At 43.9% G+C, this 20,843-nt stretch overlaps 2 protein-coding genes across 5 annotated transcripts in view; one reads left to right on the top strand and one right to left on the bottom strand.

The window, feature by feature from the left end:
* The window catches only part of LOC125457561 (mediator of RNA polymerase II transcription subunit 12-like protein), a 568,603-nt gene that overhangs the window by 240,247 nt on the left and 307,513 nt on the right, over window positions 1-20,843 (top strand). The gene's annotated exons all lie outside the window — the stretch shown is intronic.
* Window positions 4,965-6,044, bottom strand: LOC132210516 (P2Y purinoceptor 14-like). Its single transcript, XM_059650926.1, has one exon. It carries the CDS (start codon window positions 6,042-6,044, stop codon window positions 4,965-4,967), a length of 1,080 nt encoding a protein of 359 aa, XP_059506909.1.

Here is a 20,843-nt window from a genome sequence, read left to right as displayed (position 1 = left end):
CTTGGCTCAAGAGTTAAACTAGCGTCAAGAAACGGTAACTTCATGCTGCCATAACCCCTCAATCTTTGTGGACAGCTCTCTTCAAGGTTGGTAGTGAGGACTCTTAATTTTGCGGTCAGCAATGAATCAAGCACTCTAAATAAATGATGCAGGATGGATTTGACAGACACTTGAATGTGTGGGCAACTGCAAGGGAATAATTGGATGTTTTACAAGGTGGATTGCAATCTTTTGTAGTTTTGTATTTCCCCATGTTCCACAAGGCATTTTGGGTCTCTAGTGATCTGCAGGTCAGAGTCATCTTATACAATAATTAAAGCAGAGAAATTTCAGCCACTGTCTTCCTGTTGGGAAGATCGTCTCACCTAGACCCAATTTACCAATCTTCTCCCCATGGATTTGCAATACTTTTCTCTTCAGATAATTTTCCAGCATGCTTTCAAAGGCCTTCATTGAATCTTCCTTCCATCAGATTCTCAGGCAGTGCATTTCAGATCCTGACCACCCGCTATAGTTTTTGTTCTTTAAAAAAAGTAATCAAATCCTCATTGGCCATTCACCTTGGCTCTGTGTCTTCCAGCTCTTGACCCTTTTGCTAACTAGAAGAATATTTCTCAATCCAGACACCTTGTCATGTTGAAAGCTCTTAACAAAACTCCATTTAATGTCCTCTTCTCTAAGGAGAGCAGCCCTATCTCTTATTCATTCTTATCCGTAGACCTGAAGTGTGTCATTCCTGGGATAACACTTAGCTGTGTTTTCTCCACTATATTTAATACCTTTATGCCCTCTCTAAAGTGGGGAGGAGCTCAGAACAAGAGACAACTTCCAGTTGAGGCTGCATCATATTTTGTACCCTGTGTCTATTTTTAAAGCCAGGGGTCCCAAATGCCTTGTAAAGTACTTTGTTGACATTTGCTGCCACCTTGAGCAATTAGTGCATGTGTCCCCACAGAATACTGACCTTGACTCCTAGAGGACTGGTATAGAAGAATGCAGGAGTTATGCTGCCATTGTACGTAACTCTGAAGAGACTTCACTAGAGTACCCAGAACAGATCTGGACATCTTAGGAAGGACATATTGGCCATGGAGGGAGTACAGTGTAGATTTGCAACAATCCCCCTTCATTCTCTATTTGCTTGCGAGATGATAGTGTCACTGCCTAAATCAGAATTTATTGACCGTTCCCAATTGTCCAGTGGGCGGCTAAGAGTCACATGTTGCTGTGGGTCTGGAGTCACATGTAGGCCAGACCAGGTAAGGATGGCAGTTTCCTTTCCTAAAGGACATTACTGAACAGGATGGGTTTTTCAAATAATTGGCAATGGATCCATGGTCATCATTGGACTCTTAATTCCAGATTTTTTTCTTCTTTTGATTTCAAATTCCGCCATCTGCTGTGGTGGGATTCGAACCCAGGTCCCCAGAATGTTGCTTGGATTAAGAGTCCAATGATGATACCAGCCACTGCCCCCTGATGCCTGGACTTCAGGTATTAAGAGGTGAAATCATTTTAAAAAGAAAAAGGTCTGTTTTCCCTGGAATTTAGAAGTCTCAGGGATGATCTGATTGAAGTCTTCAACATATCACCACTAAAAGAATGGCTAGATAAAGATAACAGTGTGAAGCTGGAGGAACGCAGAAGAGCAGGAAAGCTGACGTTTCTGGTTTCTGAAGAAGGGTCCCAACCGGAAAGGCCAGCTTTCCTGCTCCTCTGATGCTGCCTGGCCCGCTGTATTCCTCCAGCTCCACACTGCGTTATCTCTGACTTCTGCACCGGCAGTTCTTGCTTGTCTCTGAATAGATAAAGATAAACTATTTCCACTGGTTGGGATTCTAGAACTAGGAGCATAGTCTAAAAGAAGGGCCAGACCCTTCAGCAAAGTCGTTAGGAAGCACTTCTACACATAAAGGGTGGTAGATGTTTGGAACTTGCTTTCACAAATGGTATGAAGGATCAGTTGTTAGTTTTAAATCTGATATTTTTTGTTAAGCAAAGCTATCTATTTGCAGATATGGGCCAAATGTGGAGTTCGGCTACAGATCAGCCATGATTTCAATGAATGGTGGAGCAGGCTCAAAGCGCTGAATCACCTGCTGTTGTTCCTCACCTGCACCTTTTATTTTATAACGAGTCATACTCTTTATTCCGCCTTTCCTCGATTTAATTTTTTTTCTCCTATCAATATGAATCACTTTGCGACTGTTCTTGTTCTGAGGAAGGGTCACTGGACCCAAATCGTTAAATCTGATTTCACTCCACAGATGCCACCAGATCTGCTGAGCTTTTCCAGCAGTTTCTGTTTTTCTTTCTGATTTAACTCATCGGCAGTTCTTTTGGATTTTATTGAGTTTTTTTCCAGTTCCTAACCGATACTGCAACAGTTCTGTAATGCGTCCTTTGGAAGCCTCGGATGTGATCGATCGCCAAGTGACGCAAAGTTTAAATTACAAACATGGATAACATTTTATTTAACCAGTTGTTCCAATGGACTAAATATCTTATTTCCATTTACCAGTGTGTCAAACAAAGGAGATCCACATCAAAAGAGTGAAAATTTTAAATTGTAAAATATGAAATTGTATTTGTAGGCTCATGAGCTTCAAGAATTATTTCAACTTAAAACCAGTGAACCACAAATGAGGCAAAATGTCAGAGGAAACTAACTTTTTGTTGACCCGTTTAATTTTGGATGCGATAGATATTGTTACATCAATTTTAATTTTGTTTGGAAGAATTTCTGCAATTGTGTAACACCGGAATCATTGTGCTGGAAAGAGGAACAGATCTACGGACTTAATGTTGCAAAATAGTTCCACTTTCAGAACCAGGGTCATAACCTAAGGATACAGGATAGACCATTTGGGACTGAGATGAAGTTAAATGTCTTCACAGTCATGAGCCTGTGGAATTTGCTGCCGCAGGAAGCAGTTGGGGCCGAAACATGAAATATTCTCAAAAAGCAGCTTGATTATAGTAAGTGGGATAATGAGTCAAAGGGTATGGAAGAAATCTGGTTCAGCCGTGATTATATTGAATAGCAAAGCAGGTTCAAAGGGCTGAATGGTCAACTCCTGTTACTGCTTTCTATGTTTCAATGTGCAAGATGCCCTTTGGAGGGTTGGTATGGACTAGATGTGTCGAATGGCTGTTTCCATACTGTAGGGATTCTGTGGTTCTATGATATCAGTCTTGGTGCCATCTGCAAATTTGGCCATCATTCCTCCCACATTTTCATCTATATCATTTATGTATATAACAAACAATAAAGGTTTCAGTGCTAGGATAACCAGGTGTAGAGCTGGATGAACACAGCAGGCCTTGCAGCATCAGAGAAGCAGGAAGGCTGACGTTTCGGGCCTAGACCCTTCTTCAGAAAAAATTTCTGAAGGAGGGTCTAGGCCCGAAACGTCGGCCTTCCTCCTCTGATGCTGCTTGGCCTGCCGTGTTCATCCAGCTCTACACCTTGTTTTCTCAGATTCTCCAACATCTGCAGTTCCTACTATCTCTGAAGGTTTCGACACTGATCCTTGTGGGACACCGTCGGATACTGTCTTCCCGTCATTCCCTTTGTGTCCTATTACTAAGCCAGTTTCTGAGCCAGTTTCTGATCCATCTCACCAGGTTTCCCTCAATTCCATGTGCTTTAACCTTCTCAATCTGGGGAGGGGAAGGGGGTTCTGAAATAAATAGGGAGAGAGAGGAAGGCGGATAGAAGAAGATAGATATGGGAGAAGATAGGTGGAGAGGAGACAGACAATTTAAAGGGGCCAGGGGATGGAGCCAATAAAGGTCAGTGTGGGTGGGGAGGTAGGCCAGTCCAGGGAGGATGGATGGGTCAAGGGGGTGGGATGAGGTTAGTAGGTAGGAGATGGGGTTGGGGGTTGATTTGGGAGGAGGGGCTAGGTGGGAGGAAGAACAGGTTAGGGAGGCGGGGCCGAGCTGGGCTGGTTTTGGGATACGGAAGCAGGAGGGGAGATTTTGAAGCTTGTGATGTCCTCATTGATACTATTGGGCTGCAAGGTTCCCAAGCAGAATAGGAGTTGCTGTTCCTGCAACCTTCACGTAGCATCGTTGTGGCACTGCAGGAGGCCCAGGATGGACATGTCATCTGTGGAATGGGAGGGGGAGTTGAAATGCTTCACGACTGGGAGGTGCAGTTGTTTTATTGCGAACCGAGCGGAGGTGTTCTGCAAAGTGGCCCCCAAGCCTCCGCTTGGTTTCCCCGATGTAGAGGAGGACACAGTGGGAACAGCGGATGCAGTATACCACATTAGCAGATGTGCGGATAAACCTCTGCTTGATGTGGCAAGTCTTCTTGGGGCCTGGGATGGGGGTGAGGGAGGAGGTGTGGGGGCAGGTGTAGCACTTCCTGCGGTTGCAGGGGAAAGTGCTGGATGTGGTGGGGCTGGAGGGGGGTGTGAAGGGGACAAGGGAGTCACCGAGAGAACCCTAATCATTCTCTGGTTAACTACTTCCCCTTTTAATGTATTTATAACAAATTTAAATTACTTTTTATTCAGCTTTTTAAAAACATTGAGTTGTGGTTTTTTATTCCCTCAGCTGGCCTTATGTCTTAAAACTTCTCTTGATTATTTGTTTGCAACTTTAAACTGTGGATTGATGACAGTGTACGAAGATTGAGTTTTTTACATTTCAAGTTTGAAAAAGCTAGGCATTTTTTTTAGCTTAAGGATTTAGGTTTTTCAAAATTGAAGTTAGGTCGCAGAACTTAATGAATGATGACAAAGCCTCCCGGGCTAAAAGACCTCATCTTATTTGTATGTTATAAAGTCAGTGGGCTGAAGGGCCTTATTCTGTGCTGTGGACTTCTGTAACCCCAAGTTGGGTTTGGTTTCATGATGAATCCACTTGTATGTGTTTTTTTTTTGAGGCAATGGTGTTGACAGGCCTAGTATGTTTCATTCTGCCAAGAAGAGTTTGTGATATTTAGGACAGAATTAAAATTTGGTCCTCTTACTGTTGACATGACAATGAGGGGAGTGATTGAGTGCAATATTTGAATTGTTAGCAGGGCCTGAAACTTCATAGAGCTCTATGTCCTCTGCATTTTTATCCAGGCCCAGCTTTGATCTGAATGCTTTGCAAAACAGAAAGTAGATCACTGGATCAAAGCACGAGTTAAGGGTTGACAGCAAGAGGGAAGACTCCTTAGCGTAGTACAAAATCGTCTTCCAGTAGCAGTCTTCAATAAAGTTGGTCTGACTCAAAATGTACGGAAACCTGACAATGTGGTAGGGCACAAAGCAGACCATAAACACCACGAGCAAAATGAGAATGTTGTTCTTTGCCTTGGTCTGCTTGATCAGTGACTGTGTAGAAGGAGGTCGGTGGAGTTGCAATGAAATTTGAACATAGAAGAAACACAGTGCGACTAACACACACACAAACGTGATCAGGGCAGCAACGTGAGAAAACGCGTATATAGTTTCCCGACCCTGACCGGCTTTTATGCAAATGCGAGAGTTCGCTGGCAGTGATTGCTTTTCCATATTTACCAGAAGCGTGAAAAGGATTCCGACGAAGATGAGAACACCCCACGTTCCCAAGGAAAGGCATTTGGCAGTCTTCAGATTTTGAAATGCATGTACTTTGAGTGGCCTGACGATTTTTAGGTACCTGATTGCTGCAATATATCCAAGAAAACAAATACTGGAATATATGTTCAAATAGAAGATGCATGCCACAAAATTGCAGTAAATGTTGTTCAGGATTTCAGTGGGAATGGCTTCACTGTCTTTGAGGATTTTTATTGGAAGCGAAAGGACCAGGAGGGAATCGGCTATGACCAGATTTTTTAAATAGACTATAATGGAATTGCTGCTGGGGATGTGACAGAAGTACACCCAAAACGCTAGGCTGTTGAGAATGAATCCGCTTATACATATTACTGTATAAGCAATAATGAGAAATACTACGAATCCGTGTGAGACAGTGACACAAAGGTTACTCTGATGGTTTGTTGCGTTGAGATAGTTTGTTGCACTCTCAGTTGTGGCGATTTCTGAAGAGGTAGCCATCAAAATTGGTAATAGAGAATGTTACTGAATTAGCCTATGATTTTTGCCACAGTACTATCCAGTGAAATAGTTCCCAGTGTGGTTCCTTCTTCCTTTTGCGTTTCTGTCTGCTGCAATATTAATGCTAGAGCCAAAACAAAAGTGAAAAGAACAGTGAGTGAATATCAAAAGCAATAGTAAGTCTGAGATACGAGGTTCCAAACCTGTGACCTCTGCTGCTGAGAAGGGCAAAGGCAGCAAGTGAATGGGAACACCACGAGCTGCCAGTTCCCTTCCAAACTGAACACCTGAACGACCGGGAGCTGTACCACAGTTCCTTAAATTGTCAAAAGTCACACGACACTGGGTCATGGTCCAACAGATCTATTTAAAATCATAATCTTTCAGAGCTGAAGTCAAGGCACAAGTCAGGAGTGTGATGGAATACTCCCTACTTGCCTGGATGAGTACAGCCCCAACAGCACTCAAGAAGCTTGACACCTTCCAGGGCAAAGCAGCCTACTTGACTGGCACCACACCTACAAGCATCCACTCCCTCCACCACCGACGCTCAGTAGCAGCAGTGTGTACTATCTACAAGATGTACTGCAGAAGTTCACCAAAGATCCTCAGACAGCACCTTCCAAACCAACAACCTTTTCCATCTAGAAGAGCGAGGGCAGCAGATATATGGGAGCACCATTACATCCAGGTTCCTCTCCAAGCCTCTTAGCATCCTGACTTGGAAATATATCACCGTTCCTTCACTGTTGCTGGGTCAAAATCCTGGAATTCTCTCCCCAATGGCATCGTAGGTCAACCCACAGCAAGAGGACTGTGGCGGCTCAAAAAGCTAGCTCACCCCAGCTTCTCAAGGGCAACTAGGGTTAGGCAAGAAATGCCAGCCAGCCTGCAATCCCACATTTCACCTCCCCCGCCAAAAAAAATTGTTGAACAGATTTGTTGGACTATATCCGGCTGTTGTGCAACGTCTGATTTTGCGCACACACCCCCCCCCCCCCCCCCCCCCCCCCGGATCCAACAGCGGCATCTCCATATTGTGGCTCCTTCACTGTCATTGGGTCAAATCCTGTAACAAGTTTCCTCACTGCATTGCAAGTGTCCCTTTAACCCAAAGACTGCAGCTGTGCAAGAAGGTGAATCAGTCACCATCAGTTTCCTGGCAGTAATTAGGGATAGGCAATTTGACTGGCGGTACCCGTATCTCCCAGAAGAAGCAAAGCCTTGCCTGTTATTTACAACTGAGTAGTAGTTTGGGCGTACCTCCCACTTATGAACGATAAATGTGAAGCTGGAAAAGCACAGCAGGTCAGACAGCATTGAGGAGCAGGAAAGTCAACGTTTTGAAGGGTTTTGGCCTGAAACGTTGATGCTCCTGCTCCTCGAATGCTGTCTAACCTGCTGTGCTTATCCAATTTCACATTTATTGACTCTAGCTTCCTGTGTCTGCAGTCCTTACTGTCTCCAAGATCTCCATTATGATGTTGCAAATGGGAAACCCTCCAAATATGTGAATTATGATTTTCTCCTCTTTAATGTAAAGCCAAAAAAGAAAACTGGATAAAATTATTTACATTTTTTTTCATCATAACATTTAGAAGTATTTCTAGCTGCACTTGAGAACTGCAATAACTGACCAGACATGGCCCGGAAATGGGATTAAGTTGGATGTGAAAATTGCGATCAGAGATAATGGGAACTGCAGATGTTGGAGAATCCAAGATAACAAAGTGTGGAGCTGGATGAACACAGCAGGCCAAGCAGCATCTTAGGAGCACAAAAGCTGATGGGATGAAGGGTCAAGGCCCGAAACGTCAGCTATTGTGCTTCAAAGATGCTGCTTGGCCTGCTGTGTTCATCCAGCTCCACACTTTGTCTTAAGTTGGATGTTGCTGGGTATGAAAGGTTTGAGTTATAAAGAAAGGCTGGATAGGCTTCTTTCCCACTGAAGTGTCGGACATTGAGAGGCAACCTTATTGGTGCTTATAAAATTATGGGGGGGGTAAAGATAGGGTTAATGACAGGTATTTGTTTCTCTAGGGTGGTAGGGTTTCAAGATAGGGTGAGAGGAGAGAGATTTAAAAAAACGTAAGAAGCAGATATTTTTCAAAATAGTGTGGTTCGCATGCAGGTTGGACTTTGAGGAAGTGGTGGATGCGGCTACAAATTGCATTGTTTAAAACACTTTGGGATAAATACATGGGATAACAAGGTGTAGAGCTGGATGAACACGGCAGGCCAAGCAGCATCAGAGGAGCAGGAAGGCTGACGTTTCAGAGGACATGGACAGGATTTCACTGTCACGGGAGTGTGCTGGCAGGCAGCAAGCTGGTTTGAAGTGTGTCTGCTTCAGCACCAGGAGTATCTGGAATAAGGTAGGTGAGCTCGCAGCATGGATAGGCACCTGGGACTTCCATGTTGTGGCCATTTGGGAGACGTGGATAGAGCAGGGTCAGGAATGGATGTTGCAGGTTCCAAGGTTTAGATATTTCATAAAAATCAGGGGAGGTGTGGCTTTATTAGTCAAGGACATGATAATGGTGGCTGAAAGAACTTTTGACGAGGACTCGTCTACTGAGGTGGTAAGGGTGACATCAGAAACAGGAGAGGAGCGGCCACACTGCTGGGAGTTTTTTATAGGCGCCCGAAAAGTTTCAGAGATGTGGAGGAGAGGATTGGCAAAACAATTCTGGGCAGGAGTGAAAGGAACAGGGTGGTCATTACGGGAGACTTTAACTTCCCTAACATCGACTGGAAACGCTATAACTCTAGTACGTTGGACGGATCAGTTTTTGTCCAATGTGTGCAGGACGGTTTCCTGACACACTGTCGAAGGGCTGAAAAGAGGGGAGGCCACGCTGGATCTGGTACTTGATAATGAACCAGGCCAGGTGTTTGATTTAGTGGTAGGTGAGCACTTTGGAGACAGTGACCATAATTCGGTTATGTTTAGTTTAGCAATGGAAAGGGATAGGAACATGCCACAGGGCAAGAGTTATAGATGGGGGAAGGCAATTTTAATGTGATTAGACAAGACTGAGGAGGCATAGAATGGGTTAGCAAAATGCGGGGGATGGGGACAATCGAAATGTGGAGCTGGTTTAAGGAACAGATATTGCATGTCCTTGAGAGGTGTGTCACTGTCAGGCAGGGAGGAAGTGATAAGGTCAGGGAACCGTGGTTTACTAAAGAAATTGTATCTCTTGTTAAGTTGAAGAGGGAGGCTTATGTGATGTTGAAACAAAATGGTTCAGATGAGGCGATGGAAAGTTACCAATTCTCTTTAAATCCTTCCCAGCTAAAGTCAGGAAGAGCAAGGAGGGGACATGAGCAGTCATTAGCAGGTAGAATGAAGGAGAACCCTAAAGCTTTCTGTAGGTATGTGAGGAATAAGAGGATGACCAGGGTAGGAATAGGGCCAGTCAAAGACAGAAGTGGGAACTTGTGTGTGAACCCTGTGGAGATCGGAGGGGTGCTAAACAAATATTTCTTGTCCTTTTCCTGAGTGAAAACAGATAATATTTTAGTGGAGAAGACTGAGTTACGGGCTACTAGAATTGAAAGGATTGGGGTTAGTAAGGAGGAGGTGTTATCCATTCTAGAGGTGTGAAGGTGGATAAATCCCCTGAGCCAGGTGGGATTTTTCTGAGGATTCTCTGGGAAGCTAGGGAGGAGGTGGTGGAGCCTTTGGCCTTGATCTTTGAGTCATCATTGTCTACAGGTTTAGTACCACAGGACTGGAGGATTGCAAATGTTGTGCCCTTGTTCAAGAAGGGCAGTAGGGATGACCCAGGTAATTATAAACCAGTGAGCCTTACGTCTGTTGTAGGAAAAGTTTAGGAAAGGATTATAAGAGAGAGGATTTATAATCATTCAGCAAGCAACAATTTGATTGGAGATAGTCAATATGGATTTGTCAAGGGCAGGTCGTGTCTCTCAAACCTCATTGAGTTTTTTGAGAAAGTGACCAAGCATGTGGATGAGGGAAGGGCAGTTAACGTGGTGTACTTGGACTTCAGTAAAGCTTTTGATAAGGCTCCACGTGGTAGGCCATTGGAGAAAATGCGGAGGCATGCAATTGAAGGAGATTTAGCAGTTTGGACTAGAAACTGGCTTTCTATAAGAAGGCAGCGAGTGGTGGTTGATGGAAAATAGTCAGCCTGGAGACCGGTTACTAGTGGTGTGCCTCAAGGATCTGATTTGGGACCACTGCTGTTTGTCATTTTTAGAAATGACTTGGACGCAGGCATTGGTGGATGGGTTAGTAAGTTTGCAGATGACACTAAAGTTGGTGGAGCGGTGGACAGTGTGGAAGAATGTTGCAGGTTGCAGGGAGACTTGGATAAACTGCAGAATTGGGCTGAAAGGTGGCAAATGGAGTTCAATGCAGATAAATGCGAGGTGATTCACTTTGGGAAGAATAATAGGAAAGCAGAATACTGGGTCAATGGAAAGATTCTTGGTAGTGTGGATGTGCAGAGGAATCCTGGTGTCCATGTACATAGATACTTGAAAGTTGCCACCCAGGTTGATAGTGCTGTTAAGAAGGCTTATGGTGTATTAGGTTTTATTGGTAGAGGGATTGAGTTCCGAAGCCGTGATATTATGCTGCAACTGTACAAAACGCTGGTACGGCCTCACTTGGAATACTGCGTGCAGTTCTGGTCACCCCATTACAGGAAGGATGTGGAAGCATTGGAAAAGGTGCAGAGGAGATTTACCAGGATGTTGCCTGGTCTGGAGCGCAGGCCTTAGGAAGAAAGGCTGAGGGACTTGGGTCTGTTCTTATTGGAGAGAAGGAGGCTAAGAGGGGACTTAATAGAGACATACAAGATGATCAGAGGATTAGATAGGGTGGACAGTGAGAGTCTTTTTCCTAGGATGGTGATGTCGGCTTGTACAAGGGGGCATGGCTACAAATTGAGGGGTGATAGATTTAAGACAGATGTCAGAGGCAGGCTCTTTACTCAGAGAGTGGTAAGGGCGTGGAACGCCCTGCCTGCCAATGTAGTTAACTCAGCCACATTAGGGGCATTTAAACAGCCCTTGGATAAGCATATGGATGATGATGGGATAGTGTAGGGGGAGGGGCTTAGATTAGTTCACAGGTCGGCGCAGCATCGAGGGCCAAAGGGCCTGTTCTGCGCTGTATTGTTCTATGTTCTATGTTGCTTCTGTAGCGCAGGCTGCGCAAACCAGAACAGCACCAGAATTATTTGGACTTGCTATTGTGTTTACTAGTTCGCACCATTGGTGGTTGTTGACAGGACAGACAGTCTTTCTGACCCTGGACTAGAATCATGGAAGATATTAATTTTCTGGGGGTATGATTATGCTTGCTTTGCACAGCCGCCTAGGCTGCCAGGCTTCGTGCTCTGACCTAAGGTGAAGAACTGCTGCTTGGCGTAGTTATTGGCAAACTGCCTGCAGATGTTAAACCAACCATCGCAAGATCCTGAAAGAGTGACGGAAGCCATCTCAACTACAATTTTCTAACAGGGATTGGATGAATAATAGCAGGAAAAAAAATTGCAAAATCGTCAGGATATTCAAAGGAGCTGGGGCATTCTTTTCAAATGGACAGGAAAGGCATGAGATGAGCTGTAAGATTCTGTGACTCAGTATCTTAGAAAGCGAGGGGAATTGAGAACATGAGAAACCTACCTCTTGTTCTGCGGCAGGCAAACAATCCTGTAATACTCAGAATGCTTGACACAATGAGAAACCATGAGAAAGTCGACTCAGTGTGCAGGAAACTACTTAAAACAGCAAAGAGGAAAATAGAAGAAATTGACACAGACGAAGTTTAATCCTCCTCAGCTTCTGCTCATGAATGTTCTGACGAAGTTGTAGAAGAGAATATATCTTCTATTCCGTTGCAGATCCCATATTCTCAGCAGAGCGCCATCCAAGGTGTATGCGTTGGACACTGAACTATATGATAATGCAGCCCTGCTTCTGTGATCCACAGTTCTATAGCTGGCCTTGAGCCAGAATACGGTCAGTAAGGAGTGGTTTTGTGGGTTTTTTCTTTTGCTGTTTACTGTCAACAAAATTTTTATCTATCTATTTTACACAGAATAACTCTGTGTAGATTACTTAATTTGAAGAGGATCCCATTTTGGGAAACAGATTTTCATTTCCGACAAGTCTGAACACTTACTTTGAAAAGTGAACTGCCAAGTCCAAAATTAGAAATTGCTAAGCTCCTTGTTGCTCACTTGTTTTTCTTTCTTCCTGTTCTATATCCACGCATTTTCTGAACTTCTGTGCACTGTTCATCAGCCTAAAGAGAGAGTTTGTGGAACCTCTCAACATGTCCCATTTAATCAATGTGCACTTACTGCATCCATCCAGTAACCCAGATCTCACTGAAATGAGTTGTCTAGAAGATCCGCACAGACCCCAACTAAACTCCAAGCACACTCTCAAGTCTCAGCAGATAAATCATCAAGGGCACTTGCTCAGATATCAGCTCAGTCATAGAATCTCAAGACCATGACAATGCAGAAGGATGAATCACAGGTGGACGAGCAACAACCATAGGCAAAACTTTTCACCGTGCATTAGTGTAAAGCTCAGCTTTAGTCTTTAAATGTTGCTTTAACCCTGATGCCCATGAAGAGTCATACAGCACAGAAACCGACTCTTCCAATCCAGACATCCCAATCTGACCTAGTCCCGTTTGCCAGCATTTGGCCTGTGTCTCTCGAAACCCTCCGTATTTATGTACCCACCCGGATGCATTTTAGCTGTTGTAATCTATTTTAAAAGTAGTTGTAAACTGCGTAGAGCATGGGCTGCCATTTCCCTACGTTTAAAATGAAAAGCAGCAATCTCTCCGATGGTTTAAAAACTGGCTGCGCATTTTGCTCAAGATTTGTGGTCTTTTCTTTGGCCTTGAGCGAAGGGATGAATTGGTTTCAAGTTGTATGTTTTGGCTGAAATTAAATCTTGGCATTTATCAGTTCAAATTCTGGCCTGCAATCGAACTCCTGGTGTGGCTTTAAATCTGAAAGTATGACTGAGGCAAGGCAGCATATAATGGATAAACAACAGACTGAATTTCTGAAGCTGTTGCTGACTTGTGTTGGTCCAATATGGTTGGTTGCCATTAACTTAAATCTTACAGATTTGAATTTTGCGGGAAGTTTTAATATTACACCGGCATTAAAAGAAGAGCAATAACAAAAAAAGTTGGAAGTACACAGCACGTCCATCAACAGTTGGAAACACAGACCAACATCTGAGTTAGGGCCCTTTCTGTGATTGGGAGGAATCGGTTTTACTTGAAATATTTAATTTCTGAAACTGAATGTTAGTCAGCTTGTTGCTTCCATTCTTTCAGTCGTTGTCTCTACGCATTGTTTTGTACAGGAATTTCTGGAGGTAATTAGCTGATTTCTTTTAAAAAGTGCAGTCTTATTCTTTAGGTTTACTGAGCGGAGATAGAGAAGTAGCAATCGAGTTAAATCCTTTTTCCCTCAAAAAGGGAACTGGTATTATTTTCCTTTGGGTGAAATCTTTTTAGTTCGTGGTTGCTGCAAAGTCTGCTCCTAACAATTTAGCGAAAAAAAAAGAACAGCCCTCCTGTGTTTCATTTCTAATCATATTCTTTTGAACACAACCTCCTGGCTCTGTGACAACAAGCTTGCTAAAACAAAAACTGCTTTCTCATTGACCGTGAAATCAGCACAGCCCAAAGTTGTTTCAGAGATAGTAGGAACTGCTGACGCTGGAGAATCTGAGATAACAAATTGTAGAGCTGTATGAACACAGCAGGCCAAGCAGCACCAGAGGAGGAGGAGAAGAAGGGTCTAGGCCTGAAATGTCAGCTTTCCTGCTCCTCTGCTACTTGGCCTGATGCGTTCATCCAGCTCTACACCTTGTTATCTCAGTCCAAAGTGCTGCTGTCGCATTTTTTTTAAGAAAGAGCTTGCCTCCCTATCTGATTTGTAACATGTTACGATAAGTATTATGATTGCACAATTAGCAGTGGTTTTGGTGAAATGTTTAGCTTTAGTTTTGGCAACATAAAGACAGTGATTAGTAGCATTTACATTACATAAAGTTGTACTTACCTGCTGAAGCTATGGTATCTGACCAGTTAAACTTCACCGATGACTTTGCAGAGTTTATTATAGAGCATGCAGTCAAGATATTTCCATTACTGTTAGTCAATTTGCACATCAAGTTGACTGATCATAGCTTCCTGTCAGTGTTAATGTACAGGAAACAATTCATGTGGTTAAATAATCTAACTCAATTATAGTCATTTCAAGAAACTCTCCTGAAAAATTCAAGGAGGTGATGACGTAGTGAAAATATTTCTAGGTTAGAGGAACACGCAAAAACAGAAATTGCTGGAGAATCTCAGCAGGCCTGGCAGCGACTGTGGAGAGAGAAGTGGAGTCAATGTTTCGAGTCCAGTGAGCCTCCTTCAAAGTGGAAAAATAAAATGAAGAACTGCAGATGCTGAAGGTCTGAAGCAAAAACGCAAATGTATGGAGAAACTCAGCAGGTTAACCCTGCTTTCTCTCCACAGACACTGCCAGATCTGCTGAGTTTCTCCAGTTTGTTTTCCTCTTCTTCAGAATGAGTCTGCGAATGTGGGATCAAACTCCACCAAGGCGACTGGCGGAATTTAACTGCACTTAAATAATTTAATTGATTAAGAATATTCCAAATAGAAACTGGAAGAACAGTGGATGCTGTAAATTGGGAGCGAAAACAGAAGTTGCTGGAAAAGCTCAGCAGGTCTGGCAGCATCTGTGAAGAAAAAAAATCATCGTTAATGTTTCGGGCCCGATGACCCTTCCTCAGAATGGAATAATATTCTAAAATTTGAAACTAGATTCAGTAATGGTGACCATTACTGACCTTTTTTTTTTGAAAAGTATAGAATACCTGATGTTGCACTGAAATGGAATTTTATTTACTGCCCAGAGTTTATCATTGTACTCACAAAAATGAATACATAATCCAAAACAATGATGCCACCCGAAGGTTGCAGGAACAGCAACTCATATTCCGCCTGGGAACCCTGCAGCCATATGGTATCAATGTGGACTTCACCAGTTTCAAAATCTCCCCTTCCCCCACTGCATCCCTAAACCAGCCCAGTTCGTCCCCTCCCCCCACTGCACCACACAACCAGCCCAGCTCTTCCTCCCCCACCCACTGCATCCCAAAACCAGTCCAACCTGTCTCTGCCTCCCTAACCGGTTCTTCCTCTCACCCATCCCTTCCTCCCACCCCAAGCCGCACCCCCAGCTACCTACTAACCTCATCCCACCTCGTTGACCTGTCCGTCTTCCCTGGACTGACCTATCCCCTCCCTACCTCCCCACCTATACTCTCTCCACCTATCTTCTTTACTCTCCATCTTCGGTCCGCCTCCCCCTCTCTCCCTATTTATTCCAGTTCCCTCTCCCCATCCCCCTCTCTGATGAAGGGTCTAGGCCCGAAACGTCAGCTTTTGTGCTCCTGAGATGCTGCTTGGCCTGCTGTGTTTATCCAGCCTCACATTTTATTATCTTGGAATTCTCCAGCATCTGCAGTTCCCATTATCTCTGACATAATCCAAAATAATGCCTTTGATATCTGTCCAATAAAGTTTTTGTTTAGGCTGCGGTGAGATGCTGTGTGCAGTTTGCGATGCCTGTTAGTATGTGCCAGAAGGTCGAGCTGGTAGGAACTCCCCTTCCATCAGACTGAAACCTGAGGTGGTTTAAGATTTTCAAAGAGATTGATCAATAAAACACAGAGAAGTTGGTTTCATTTTGTGGACAAGACCATAAATTGAAAATAACAACTAGTAAATGTAACAATTAATCGGTAGAAACCGAAAGAGCAGCAGATGTTGTAAATCAGAGAAAACAGTAGAAATTGCTGGCAAAGCTCAGCAGGTACAGTAGCATCAGAGGTGAGATATCTGAGTTAACATTAACAGCCATTCTGAGGAAGGGTCACTTGATCTGAAATGTTAAGTTCAGTTTCTCCCCACAGATGCTGTCAGACCTGTTAGCTTATCCAGCAATTTATATTTTTGCCTCTGATTTGCAGCATCCTCTTCTTTTGGTTTCCAACTATATGTTGTTGCATTTACTAGTTGCTATATTCAAGTTATGGCCCCCGGTTCTGGTCTTGTCTGCAGAATGAGAATGCCTTTTATATGTCTTGTTGAGTTTTGAGGAAGGGCCACACAACTTGAAATGTTAACTGTGATTCTCACCACAGGTGCTGCCAGACCTGCTGAGCTTTTCAATCAATAATTAGTAGGCAGAGACTTCCTTACTCAGAGTGTTTAGTATGTAGAACTAGATAGCAACATTTGAAGTGAATGCTTTTGAAACAGGCAATTCTGCCCAGAGGGTATACGTGCCAGTGGTTTATACTTTGCATGAACCTCCTCCAACACACCATTTTCAAACCCAGTAACAAAGCTGTCTATTCCTTTTTGTGCTCATGTGAATTCCTTAAATGAGAAAGAAGTGAAAATGGCTTCAATTTGTGCAGCACCTTTTAATTATCACCAGACATCTCAAAACCCATTACAGCTACTGAAATAATCTTCAAGTGTAGTCAGTTTTGTAATGTCAGAAATATAGCGGCTGATTTCGACAAAAAGTAAAGCATATTTTTTAGTGACATTGACATAGAGCTATGAGTTAATATTGGCCATCCCAATTTGAATACCTTCACTGCTCCTCATTAAAATAGTGCCATGAGATCTTTGCATTCACCTGGGAAGGATGGATGGAGCCTGCGTTTCATCTATTGACAGAAAGGCGGTATCTCCAACAGGGCAGAATACCTTCAAGCACTGCAGTAAGAATGTGAGATCAAACCTCCTGAACAAAGTTGAAGGGGGCCTGAACCCCCAGTTTCCCCCTCAGAGGTGAATGTATCACCACTGAGCTGTGATTGGAAGGAGAGAAAACCATGAGCTGGAAACATTTCATGTTGTTCTCCTGCATTCCCTGCAGCTGGAGATGGATTTGTAAGCAGAGAAAGGCAGGGAAAGTGCTGGAGAAACTCAGCCGGTCTGGCAGCTTCTTTAGAGAGAGGAACTAATTGTGAGTCTGATATGACTTTGTTTTTTTTTTATTCTGGAGAAGTGTCACACCAGACTCAAAACATTAACTCTTTTTCTCTCTCCACAGATACTGCTGGACCTGCTGAGTTTCTCCAGTACTTCCTCTGTGTTTGTTCCAGAAATCTGGAACAGTTCGGAGTACCAACAGAGGCTTTGAGCTGCTCGTGGTTTTGAAGTTTAGTTGGATAAGGTGGTAGTCATTGAAAGAAAGTAAACATACCACCCCTTTTAAATTAAAAGGTGCTCAGTATTTTTTATTTTATTAGTGTCTTTGTTTTTGGTCAGTGGCAATTGGACTGTGACCACGTTTCAGCCAACAGTTACTCAGTTCCTCGAAAACTGGAAGGTTTGGTGTGCATTGGAAACAGTAGGGTGACATCAGTACTCTAACAGTAGGTGCTGGAAGCCAGAGCCTGTAGGTGGGAGGCTGGAAAAGCACAGCAGGTGAGACAGTATCAGTGGATCAGTAAAGTTAATGTTGTGGGCTGAAACCATTCATCAGGACTCATCAGGAGAGGTTAGCTCATCAGGTTGGCTGACTAACTATCAAAGAGACATTTTATCCTTTTTTCAAAGTAAAGAAAACTGTGTGTTTTATGGATTTTATGTCTCTAATTTGAATTCGAAGCAGAGGATTCTGGAAATACTCCATCGGTCTGGCAGCAGCTGTGAACAAAGAAGTAACAATAGCATTTCAGCTCTTTCTCCTTTCATCAGAACATTCTTTAAGCAGATGAAGTTATAGAGCCGTACAGCACTGTAGCAGGCCCTTTGGCCCACCATGTCTATGCTGAGCCACAAATGCCAAATTACACTAATCGTATTTACCTGCATTTGGTCCATTGCCAACGATGCCCTGGCATTTTAAGTGCTTATCCAGAGGCGGCTTAAATGTTGCAAGAGTTCCTGCCGCCTCCACGCTCTCAGGCAGCATGTTCTATATTTTTCCCACTCTCTGGGTGAAAATTTAATATCCTCAGACCTCCTGTAAGACCACTTAGTCCTCATGTTAAACTTATGTCCTCTGGTCTTAGATACATCTGCCCTGAGGAAAAGATTCTCATGGACAAGGCTGTCTATGCTTCTCATAGTGTATACCTCAAACACATTTTTCACCCCACCCCGCCTTGCCTCCTCTGCTTCAATGAAAACGAACCCAGCCTCTCCAGTCTTGCCTCATAACTGAGATCTTTCATTCCAGATAACGTCCTGATGATCGCTTCTGCAGTAGTCAGCATGGCTTTGTCAGAGAGAGGTCGTGCCTTATAAATCTGATTGCATTTTTTTTTTCAGGAGAAGACCTCGTGTGTAAATGATGGGCGTGTAGTTCATGCAGGTTATGTGGATTTCAAAGCCTTTGACACGGTCAAAATACAGGGTAATTTGATAATTTGGATTCACATTGGCTCAGTTGTAGGAGACAGAGGACAGTGACAGAAGGGTTGCTTTGGTGACTGGAAGCCATTGACCAGTGGCATACCATAGGGACCTGTAGTGGGCCCAATATTAATCATCATTTATATAAATGACAGATAACTGTGTTGTGGTGGGGGAGGGGTGTGTTGAATTAATAAGTTTGAAGATGACACAAAGATCTGTCAGGTGGCTAACAGTGACATTGAGTGTCTTGGATTGCAAGAAGATATAAATGGGTAAGTCAAATGGGCAGATAAGTAGCAAATGGGATTTAACCTTGAAAAATGTGAGGTGATGCACTTTGGAAGGAAAATAACTTGACAAGCAAGTATTCAATGATTGGCGATGATACAAGGAGGTCACAAGGTGGAACATAGGAACCTTGGACTGTTTATCCTTAGAGCCCTGAAGGTGGAAGTGCATGTTAGTTAGGGTGGTGACAAAGACATGGGGAACTTGCCGTTACCAATCGAGGCTTAGATTACAAAAAGAGGAAAGGCATGTTGGTTTTGCATAGAACTTTGGTGAGACCACAGCAAGTGCGCTATGTGCAGTTCTGGTCACCGCGTTACAGGAAGGATGTGATTACTCTGGAGGGCATGCAGAGGAGATTTACCAGAATACTGCCCGTAATGAGAAATTTAAGTAATGAGGAGAGGTTGGATAGGCTTGGGTTGTTTTAATTGGAACAGGGAAGACTGAGGGGCGAGCTGATTGAGGTGTACAAGAGGATGAGGGGCATGGGCAAATTGGGTGAGGAGCAGCTGTTCCCCTTGGGTAATGAGTCAGACACAAGGGGATACAGGTTCAAGGTGAAGGGTAGGAGGTTTGGGGAGGATGTGAGGAAAGACTTCAATCAGAGATCGGTGACAGTGCTGCCTGGGATGGCGCTGGAAGCGGGATGCCTCACATCCTTTAAACTGATTTGGATGAGCAATACATAACACAATGTACAGCTTCCTTTTATTGTCACACATGCCACATTGTAGGAGAACAGCAAAAAACATTTACAGTGTCTGCCACCTCATGGCGACATCTTAGGTACATTTTTTGACAAAGGGTCGAGGACCGAAACGTAAACTTTTGTGCTCCTCTGCTGCTTGGCTGGTTGTATTCATCCAGGTCCACACTTTGTTATCTCGGATTATCTAGCATCTGCAGTTCCTATTATCTCTTAGGCACAAGTGCCTAGATACAATTAGATTAGATTCCCTACCATGGGGAAACAGGCCCTTTGGCTCAACAAGTCCACACTGCCCCTTGTAGCATCCCACCCAGACCAATCCCCCTATAACCCACACACCCCTGAAGGCTATGGGCAATTTAGCATGGCCAATCCACCTAACCTGCACATCTTTGGACTGTGGGAGGAAACCGGAGCACCCAGAGGAAACCCACGCAGACACGGGGAGAATGTGCAAACTCCACACAGACAGTCGCCCGAGGCTGGAATCAAACCTGGGTCCCTGGTGCTGTGAGGCTGCAGTGCTAACCACTGAGCCACTATGTCGCCCCAAATTCTTGGATACAGAAGAGGGATAAAAGTAGTTGCTTAATGACATAGTTGAAAATAAGTTTAAAAACAGGAATGTGTTCAGGGGTTACTTAGGTAAAGATTGTCCCCTCACACCTGCGATAGGGGAGGAGGGACTGAGGGAAGAATGGGGAAGAGGAGTGGGGGGATAAAAGAGGAAGAAGCGATAAAGGACCTGGTAAGCAGAGGAGCCCCGAGCGGACCTACTCTGTCGTCATCTTGGACATTGCCACATCATAACGTTCAAGGCTATGGACCAAATGCTGGTAAATGGGATTAAGTTGGAGTTTAGGTTTCTCACATGTCAGTACAGACTTGATGGGCGGAAGAGCCCCATATGCACCGAATGATTCTACGATCTTTCGGTGTGCCTGCAGCTGCTGGTCATCTGTTGGTGTTTGCCCTTTAAGACCAGGGACTGTCAGTCAGGATTTGGGATTGAAGTTCAGGAGAGATAGCAACAGTAACTAGAGAATTTGGAGGGAATGAATGGTTAGGGCCATGAGAGCAGACACTGAGACTTTGCCCAGTGAGTACCACTGAGAGATGGTGCCATAGACAGAAGGAACATGGCAAAAGCTTTATCTCTGGTCTCGCCAGTGACACTATATTGTATGTGTTAAATCAATTGGCAAAATTCTTCACGTTTTGTGTACGCTCTTGATTTCTCCCCAGTGCCACCTTGTATGAATAGTTTCGCTCTCCCACCACCATTCAGTGCTGTACTATTGGAAATTAGAGTTATCTCTTA

This window comes from Stegostoma tigrinum, chromosome 14, assembly GCF_030684315.1.
Source record: "Stegostoma tigrinum isolate sSteTig4 chromosome 14, sSteTig4.hap1, whole genome shotgun sequence".
In the NCBI taxonomy this organism is placed as follows: domain Eukaryota; kingdom Metazoa; phylum Chordata; class Chondrichthyes; order Orectolobiformes; family Stegostomatidae; genus Stegostoma; species Stegostoma tigrinum.
The sequence above is the reverse complement of the archived record's forward strand: the minus strand, read 5'-3'. Positions and strand labels throughout refer to the sequence as shown.

Bases quoted from the DNA above. Each gene is read 5' to 3' on its own strand.
- LOC132210516 (XM_059650926.1), bottom strand. From the start codon at position 6,044: ATGGCTACCTCTTCAGAAATCGCCACAACTGAGAGTGCAACAAACTAT.